Source organism: Oncorhynchus clarkii, chromosome 15 (genome assembly GCF_045791955.1).
Source record: "Oncorhynchus clarkii lewisi isolate Uvic-CL-2024 chromosome 15, UVic_Ocla_1.0, whole genome shotgun sequence".
NCBI classification, from domain to species: Eukaryota; Metazoa; Chordata; class Actinopteri; order Salmoniformes; family Salmonidae; genus Oncorhynchus; species Oncorhynchus clarkii.
The window spans coordinates 31958676-31968543 of NC_092161.1; the positions used below are offsets into that span (position 1 = coordinate 31958676).

General features: G+C 39.6%; 1 protein-coding gene across 3 annotated transcripts in view; it reads left to right on the top strand.

Moving 5' to 3' along the window:
- The window catches only part of LOC139367212 (RNA-binding protein 33-like), a 51540-nt gene extending 46460 nt beyond the window's left edge, over nucleotides 1–5080 (top strand). For all 3 annotated transcript variants that reach the window (XM_071105404.1, XM_071105405.1, XM_071105406.1), the window contains one exon: nucleotides 184–5080. In XM_071105404.1, coding sequence (XP_070961505.1) covers nucleotides 184–232 — 49 coding nt within the window. In that variant the 3' untranslated portion in view covers nucleotides 233–5080. The remainder of the gene's footprint in view (nucleotides 1–183) is intronic.
- Nucleotides 5081–9868: the final 4788 nt, after the last annotated feature.

The following is a 9868-nucleotide window of genomic DNA, read 5'->3' on the forward strand; positions in this document are numbered from 1 at the left end:
TAAACCACTTTGTTTCACTCTCTCTTTTTAAAACCCACAATCCTCTGTCACTACTGTCACTACTCTGAAAATGTAATCATCGCCCCCCCCCCTCCCAAAATGTATCATTATGAAAAGGGCTTACACCTAACACCAAATTAGAACGCTTACTCATCAATGCATCTTTCTTTTGGAACCATACAGGCATATGATAGATTTGTCCCATATTGATGTGTCACTGATTGATGTCTGAAGCCGCGCGGTAGAGGGTGGCGGCGAGTGCCCAGTGCAGGACGTCACGCCTGACGCTCATGTGGCTTGGAGGTTCCGGTGTACAGATCCTTCAGCTATATGTAACAACAGCTCTATGGAACACACAGAACCTACACAGCACCCTCATCCTCCTCACAACAAGCACCCCCGACCTCCTTGCCTGCTGACGGATCTACTGAGGAAAACGTCAACACAAAGCAGCATGTTTTGCTCATGTTTGAATTTCCGTAAAGGGGGAGCTTCAAATGCCGGTTTCATATGACAAATATGTTTATTGTCACTGGTCTGGACACTTGGACAGACGTGACTAGAGGGAAGATGCTGGATAGTCTGTGATTTTTCAAACTTTGACAGAAGGAATTTGAGATGAGTAAAAGGTTTGTGCATCGGGCACTAACGACAACAAGAAGTAGTGGTTGACACTGGATAATGGTTGCTCCCCACCCTCAGCTCAGTTGTGAACACCATCTATATCAACGATTAGGGAAAAGAGTTTAGGAGATTTAACTTGTACCTGGAGATTTTACACATTTTCTGAACAGGTGTTTTTGATTTGAGGCAAGCTGCTGATGTAGGTCTTGACTGAAAGAAACGGGTGTAGAATAGGTGCGAAGCTTGCCACTACATATTTTCCTTTCTGGCAGTGCCATTTTCCTTCTACAAATGGCAGCATTTCATAATTATTGTGGATTGGATGCGATGGGTTGACTTTTTGGGGTAGAGCCCTTCCTCAAGTAGTGTTTCATTCCTGAGTAAATGGCACAGCCTAGTGGAGAATTTAAGCCATTTAAAAATATAATCTTGTTTGAGGGTATGATTATGGGGATTCAAACTTGACCTTGCATCAGCTAACGATTCCAAGGATTTTTATTCAAATAGAATTTAGATTGATTAGCCATGCAAATATAGGACGTTCTTAACCTATTCCTAACAGAATTTCACAGTTCTGTTAAAGAAAGCCCTTTTGACTGGCCACCATGTCTTCACCTTCACTTCTGGAGGAATACTAGGCTGGATGACATGGATAAATAGTGTGTATTTGTTAGGTTTTCTCTACATTTTAAGGTCATTGACGTTACGCGGAAAGACTGGTTTAATTGTCCTTATGATGCTAGTGTGTCCATTTTGACCGTTTAGCGTTACTTGATCATTGGAAAAATGTGTACTTTAATAGGGAGCCGTTAGTTTTGTCTTTTAACTGGGTAAACATGAATAGGGTGTCTACGCTTGTGTGTTCTCGGAATCCGTTTTAGTCTTTATTGACATTTTTGGGATGCACTCAACTTTAGTTTTGTGTATCGTTGGCATATTCTGATTTCATTGGTACATGTCAGGTTTAGTGGGTGTGTTCGCTCCATAGTAAATTGTCATTACAGTTCCATTTTAAAGGTTCATCAGTGTTTCCCTTAGAATTTGTTTTAGCAGTGGTGGCAACTGTCACTGAAGGTGGGGGTTGGGGGTCAGGCAAGGATCATAAAGGGGTTTATCTGGTGTTCGTGTTGGAGGGGTGTGGTAATTGGCGTGGTCAGCCCGTTGGCGCAGCTTAATTCGATCCAGAATTGTCGGCGGAGAGACAAATTTGCTGTTTCTCAGCAAAATGTCCTGCAATTCTATGTATCGCTTTTTGCCTTGGCTGTGTTATGCTCACACATTATAACAAAAGCAATGGGTACCCCAATCTGGGCCCCTGGGTATGTGCCCGGTCAGTAAACCAGCCAGGCTAAAAATACTCATAAATTCATAGGACGACTCAAAAATGTACAATATTAACTGTCTAGCTTTTATTTTTTTTCGATTTCTAGTTCTCAAAGATTATATTATTAAATAATATATTTCAATTATCATTTCTAAGTACTTTGTCTGGTTTTTGTCATTTAAGTTTACACAAAAAAAAAGAAAAAAAAAATCATATAGAACTCTAACCTGAGCTAGAACTCTTACTTTCGTTTAATAGTAAACTTTAGTTTGACTCAATAGTAAAACCAAGGATACTGGTTTGTGCTTTTTGCACTAGGCCACAATTCAGAATGTTGTAGCAGTCTTGCCAATCTATGTTTTTGTTTTAGAATTTTGATTAGAACACCAAACCGCAAAAGGAAATGTCATACTCATTTACAAACTCATTCTATACTGAGTGCATTCATACATACATCATTTTTTTAAAATAGTTATTTGTTAATGATGGATTGCAGGTTTACTGAAACCTGGTGCAACAAATGCATATTTGTGTCAAAGTACCTTTCAGTATTGCTGGATCAAGGCTCGGTTAGGTTTTATTTTATTTTGCTTCCAAAAGTGACCAACCTCCTATAATAAGAGATCAGAATAAAACAGTTGCGGTATAATTTCATTATTTAGTATAATTTAGGGCAGTACCTGTTCCATTTGGGAATGTGTGGGGGCAACCATTGTCAGTGTATTAGTAGTCATGAACATAACATCAAACAATTATAACTGTCACTGAATGTTTATCACTTTTCCAAACTTTTTGAGTTCTCATTATGTGCTTTGTTGTATCAAGTTAACCTTTTTTATTTTTATAAATATATATCTAGATATAGATGTGTGTGTGTCCAGACTTTCATTATTCTACAAGTGTTTAATTTGTATGTAGAACAAAAACTTGAGAGCCTGGACCCTGTTTCTGTTTGTCGATATTTGAAGAAGTTTTAAAGGGAAAATAAAATATGGCCTATATATACCATGAAAATATGGTTATGTGAAGCCGATTGAACTATTCTAGCCCACAACTTTGTGTGTCTGATGTCTATTTGTCGTTACGGTGAGGTAGCTCAATTCGGATGCCAGCTGTCCTTCATTGTAATTGAATCTTTTTCTTACGGTATTGGTTAGTTTTTATCCTCCCTGGTTATTGTCTCTTCCAGTATACTGACTCCCCTCCCTGTGCTGTTTTACCAAATCCTTGAACAATTTCCTGTTGCACAATTCAACTTGGGAACTAGGTGTATCAGTAAGATTAGGTAACTTGTGGTTTTGAATGTAGGCTACATAGTTTGAATGTAGGCTACATAGTTTGAATGTAGGCTACATAGTTTGAATGTAGGCTACATCGTTCGAATGTAGGCTACATCGTTCCATTACATGCTAATTGGGTACAATCTGCCATTATTTCTTGCAATGAATCTTCATTTTATTTGTTGTGAAGTATTTGAGTATCTTTATTCAAAGTATATGAGTGTATATATTCATAGTTTACATTTAATTACCCCCATCCTCCCCAACACACAGCACTGATAATTCATTATTTGAGATGCCATAGTATTAGCTGTCAGCATAAGGAGCAGAGGATGTGTTACCTAGCGGTTTCCTGTACTCCTTGTAAGTCGTAAAGGGCAACATGTTACAATTGAGTACAATTTTAAAGTTATTTTTTTATTTTTTTGTCACTTCCCGTTTTGGGCTTTCATTTTGTTTTGTAGATGTTTGAACTGGCCGCTTCTTTGCACGTTGTTCAATGTTTTTTTGTGCTGAATTTAAATTCGAATCCTATGGATTTGAAAAGTATTGGCAATGCCATTTTAAGTCGCATTAGTAAAAGACATGAATGTTATGTCTTGTAACAGAGAACCAGGTTCATATTGGACCTATTTTTGTACCTTGTTTCTAAGGTGTTTATTGCCGTTGTACTTACGTGTACTGTATGATGAACGTTGTGCTTTTTGTGTCATCAGGTTTGGAGCACTCCACTTTAGCTGTTTTAATGTTGATGATTTTTTTGGGAAGCTGCATTAATTTAGGTTTTAAACAGGATGCTACATCTACTGATTTGACTGATCTGCTCACATCGAATTGTTTGCTATTGCTTATTTCATTTTAAATGTCAATGGTTTTCTAAGATGCAACTACTGGACATGCTGCTTAAAATGTTATCGTGGCCGTTGGGATGAAGAAGTGCCTGACGTTTAAAAGATCTCCGAACTTTGAAACTACTAACGTTTCTTATTCTTCACTTAGGTGTATTGGATGGGCTCCAGAAGCGCATTGTTGTTGTTTTTTTTTTGCAGGACCACGGCTGAATATCCATAGTTGACTCCTTTCCTCTTTTCTTTTCTTTTTTAGGTGTGATCCCGTGGACTGGCACCTTGCCTCAATGCTAACACGGTTTGGTTGTTTGCAGGTCCTGTGAGAACACGATTGACTACTTTTTCCTCTTGATAATTCAGTTGATTTTGCAGCATGGCTTTGGGCCTCAAACCCCCTTGGCTGGACTTACGCTTCTTCCATCAACCCCTTTTCCTGTAACCCTATCCTCCCAACCTCCAAGGTTGGCATTGACTCAGTTGAGGTGTGTTGTTATTGTGGTTGTTGCTGCTCTTAACCCTCTGTATCAAGCAGGGGCCCTGTCTGGATTACCTTTGTTTGTTAGCCCAATGGATGGAGGTTAACATCTCTGTGACGACACCCGGGTTCACAGATCAGACACGCTTAAAGCCACACGCTTCCACTCCACCCAAGTCGTGCCAGCTATGCTCGGCATTCAAATGTTTGGTTGGATCATAAAAAAGACACCACTGATTTGTTATACCGTGGACGGTGTGATATTGTCACTGAAAAAACTGACTTGAATTGTTGAAAATATACCAAAATGTATGTTTCACATTTGTGTTGAAAGAAATGTTGATCAATCAAGATTGTACAAACCAACATTGTTCAAGAATTTCAGTGTTTGTGAAATGTTTGCTTGAGGTGCCTTTGTAAACTGAGATGCAACATGTTGAAATATGCTTTTATTTTTACAAAATATACAATGTGCATTGTTGAATAATTAAGTGATTCCATACCTAAATAAACACCAATGTATTTTGTCTTTTGGTTTTCTTGAATTCACTTTGAAAATAAAGAAGTGCGATTGATTTAATAAAAAATGTTTCACCTTTATTTAACCAGGTGAAATATCGCAGTGCGATTGACGCCTACTATGATGCGCTAACTATAGGTAGAAACAAATTATGCTCAAGTCATTCTTACGATAATAAAAGTATGCCTATGTACAGTTGAAGTCAGAAGTTTACATACACCTTAGCCAAATACGTTTAAACTCAGTTTTTCCTAGTAAAAATTCCCTGTCTTTGGTCAGTTAGGATCACCACTTTATTTTAAGAATGGAAATGTCAGAATAATAGTAGAGAATTATTTTGGATTTTATTTCTTTCATCACATTCCGAGTGGGTCAGAAGTTTACATACACTCAATTAGTATTTGGTAGAATTGCCTTTTAAATTGTTTAACTTGGGTCAAGTGTTTCGGGTAGCCTTCCACAAGCTTCCCACAATAAGTTGGGTGAATTTTGGCCTGTTCCTCCTGACAGAGCTGGTGTAACTGAGTCAGGATTGCTCGCACACACTTTTTCAGTTCTGCCCACACATTTCCTATAGGATTGAGGTCAGGGCTTTGTGATGGCCACTCCAATACCTTGACTTTGTTGTCCTAAATCCATTTGCCACAACTTTGGAAGTATGCTTGGGGTCATTGTCCATATGGAAGACCCATTTGCGACCAAGCTTTAACTTCCTGACTGATGTCTTGAGATGTTGCTTCAATATATCCACATCATTTTCCTCCTCATGATGCTATCTATTTTGTGAAGTGGACCAGTCCCTCCTGTAGCAAAGCACCCCACAACATGATGCTGCCACCCCCGTGCGTCATGGTTGAGATGTTGTTTTCTGGCTTGCAAGCGTCCCCCTTTTTCCTCCAAACATAACTATGGCCGTTATGGCCAAACAGTTGTATTTTTGTTTCATCAGACCAGAGGACATTTCTCCAAACTGTATGATCTTTGTCCCCATGCAAACCGTAGTCTGGCTTTTTTATGGCGTTTTTGGAGCAGTGGCTTCTTCCTTGCTGAGCGGCCTTTCAGGTTATGTCGATATAGGACTCGTTTTTACTGTGGATATAGACACCTTTGTACCAGTTTCCTCCAGCATCTTCACAAGGTCTTTTACTGTTTTGGGATTGATTTGCACTTTTTGCACCAAAGTACGTTTATCTCTAAGAGACAGAACACGTCTCCTTCCTGAGCGGTATGACGGCTGCGTGGTGTTTATACTTGCGTACTATTGTTTGTACAGATGAACGTGGTACCTTCAGGTGTTTGGAAATTGCTCCCAGTGATGAACCAGACTTGTGGAGGTCTACAAAAAAAGAATCCTGAGGTCTTGGCTGATTTCTTTTGATTTTCACATGATGTCAAGCAAAGAGGCACTGGGTTTGAAGGTCGGCCTTGACATACAGTGCATTGCGAAAGTATTCGGCACCCTTGAACTTTGCGACCTTTTGCCACATTTCAGGCTTCAAACATAAAGATATAAAACTATTTTTTTGGGAAGAATCAACAACAAGTGGGACACAATCATGAAGTGGAACGACATTTATTGGATATTTCAAACTTTTTTAACAAATCAAAAACTGAAAGATTGGGCGTGCAAAATTATTCAGCCCCTTTACTTTCAGTGCCGCAAACTCTCTCCAGAAGTTCAGTGAGGATCTCTGAATGATCCAATGTTGAACTAAATGACTAATGATGATAAATACAATCCACCTGTGTGTAATCAAGTCTCCGTATAAATGCACCTGCACTGTGATAGTCTCAGAGGTCCGTTAAAAGCGCAGAGAGCATCATGAAGAACAAGGAACACACCAGGCAGGTCCGAGATACTGTTGTGAAGAAGTTTAAAGCCGGATTTGGATACAAAAAGATTTCCCAAGCTTTAAACATCCCAAGGAGAACTGTGCAAGCGATAATAATGAAATGGAAGGAGTATCAGACCACTGCAAATCTACCAAGACCTGGCCGTCCCTCTAAACTTTCAGCTCATACAAGGAGAAGACTGATCAGAGATGCAGCCAAGAGGCCCATGATCACTCTGGATGAACTGCAGAGATCTACAGCTGAGGTGGGAGACTCTGTCCATAGGACAACAATCAGTCGTATATTGCACAAATCTGGCCTTTATGGAAGAGTGGCAAGAAGAAAGCCATTTCTTAAAGATATCCATAAAAGTGTTGTTTAAAGTTTGCCACAAGCCACCTGGGAGACACACCAAACATGTGGAAGAAGGTGCTCTGGTCAGATGAAACCAAAATTGAACTTTTTGGCAACAATGCAAAACGTTATGTTTGGCGTAAAAGCAACAAGGGTCATCACCCTGAACACACCATCCCCACTGTCAAACATGGTGGTGGCAGCATCATGGTTTGGGCCTGCTTTTCTTCAGCAGGGACAGGGAAGATGGTTAAAATTGATGGGAAGATGGATTTAGCCAAATACAGGACCATTCTGGAAGAAAACCTGATGGAGTCTGCAAAAGACCTGAGACTGGGACGGAGATTTGTCTTCCAACAAGACAATGATCCAAAACATAAAGCAAAATCTACAATGGAATGGTTCAAAAATAAACATGGTGTTAGAATGGCCTAGTCAAAGTCCAGACCTGAATCCAATCGAGAATCTGTGGAAAGAACTGAAAACTGCTGTTCACAAATGCTCTCCATCCAACCTCACTGAGCTCGAGCTGTTTTGCAAGGAGGAATGGAAAAAATTTCAGTCTCTCGATGTGCAAAACTGATAGAGACATACCCCAAGCGACTTACAGCTGTAATCGCAGCAAAAGGTGGCGCTACAAAGTATTAACTTAAGGGGGCTGAATAATTTTGCACGCCCAATTTTTCAGTTTTTGATTTGTTAAAAAAGTTTAAAATATCCAATAAATGTCGTTCCACTTCATGATTGTGTCCCACTTGTTGTTGATTCTTCACAAAAAAATACAGTTTTATATCTTTATGTTTGAAGCCTGAAATGTGGCAAAAGGTCGCAAAGTTCAAGGGGGCCGAATACTTTCGCAATGCACTGTACATCCACAGGTACTCCTCCAAATGACTCAAATGATGTCATTTAGCCCATCAGAAGCTTCTAAAGCCATTACATCATTTTCTGGAATTTTCCAAGCTGTTTCAAGGCACAGTTAACTTAGTGTATGTAAATTTCTGACCCACTGGAATTGTGATACAGTGAATTATAAGTGAAATAATCTGTCTAAACAATTGTTGGAAAGATTACTTGTCATGTACAAAGTAGTTGTCCTAACCGACTTGCAAAAACTAGTTTGTTAACAAGAAATTTGTGGAGTGGTTGAAAAACGGGTTTTAATGACTCCAACCTAAGTGTATGTAAACTCTTGACTTCAACTGTAAATTCCTTTGAACATTTGTAGTTATGTACTCATGTACTCGCTTTTTCCATCTTACTACCAACCATTTACAGTGTTGCAGACACACCTCAGGGTTGTTGGTGACAGCAGATGCAATACATCAAACGTTTACACAAAATAAATGATGCAAACTTCCATTTTCAACATGACCCCCCTAAGAAACCAAGATGTGTTTTCCAAAAATGCCAGATGACTGCTCATGTTTGCAAATGTCCCCGATTGTTGAAATGGCTGTTCAAACTGCAGCAGTCAAACATGAGGCCCCCACAGGGATTAGCGAGAGCTTTATTTACCTGCTCTGCGGAATGCTTTCTCTCAGACGCTTTTGTATCTGCCAGAGACCCAAGGTCAACGCTCTGGAGGAGACGTGCCGCTTTGTCTCTCCCAAGTTTCCACCTCACAATATCAACAACAATACACAATGTAGGTGACTCTGGAGAAGGAAGTGGAATTCCTAGTCGTGTTGCAACAGTGTTCAGACTTCAGAAACCTTGCAGTGGCCCTACCTCTTTTTGAGACTTGAGGAGGGGGGGGGATTTACTCTGTACTTCTAGTCTTCCTTTGCTCTTACACTCTGCTCAGTGTAAGATGTAGAGAGCTACTCAGTAGTACAGCATTAAACATTGACCAACCATACCGTGGCTCTATAGACCTTTTTATCACAGTTCATTCATGTAATGGGTTTATAATCCTACCACAATTTATTCAAGAGAGTGAAGCCTAAGTCTTAGTATTTGTGATCGGTCGGCCTCTGAAAGTCATCATTCCTTGTTTACCTTTCGAACAACACTTTATATGAAGGGGTATACACAAAACCGTTGAATGTTGCAGTATCATTCATAACACGTGAATTCAACATCAAAAAGAGTATCCAAAATTAAAGTCCAACTCGATTCATCCATTTTACAGCTGAAATGTGTGTTCTTAGTGTCACAGTACCCAACCTTCTGAGAAACTATTCACGCAGCATGTTGGGAGAAGCACAAGGTCAGCCTTAAGGGCATTACCCTTGTAACAGTTTTGAGGGTTAAATGAATTGCTGAAGGCCACAATGGCTGTAGGGGAGGGCACCAGCACTGGGTGTATCTTTTAAATTCACAAAACAAAAAAATGAACATACAAACATGTCAAAGATTTTGGTGACTTACAGTTTATATAAGGAACTGTCTAAACAATTCAATTGAAAGTCAATTGAAATAAATGAATTAGGCCCTAATCTATGGATGTCACATGACTGGGAATATAGTCACAGATACCGTAAAAAAAAAAAAAGGAAGGGGCGTGGATCAGAAAACCAGTCAGTATCTGGTGTGACCACCATTTGCCTCATGCAGTGCAACACATCTCCTTCGCATTGAGTTGATCAGGCTGTTGATTGTGGCCTG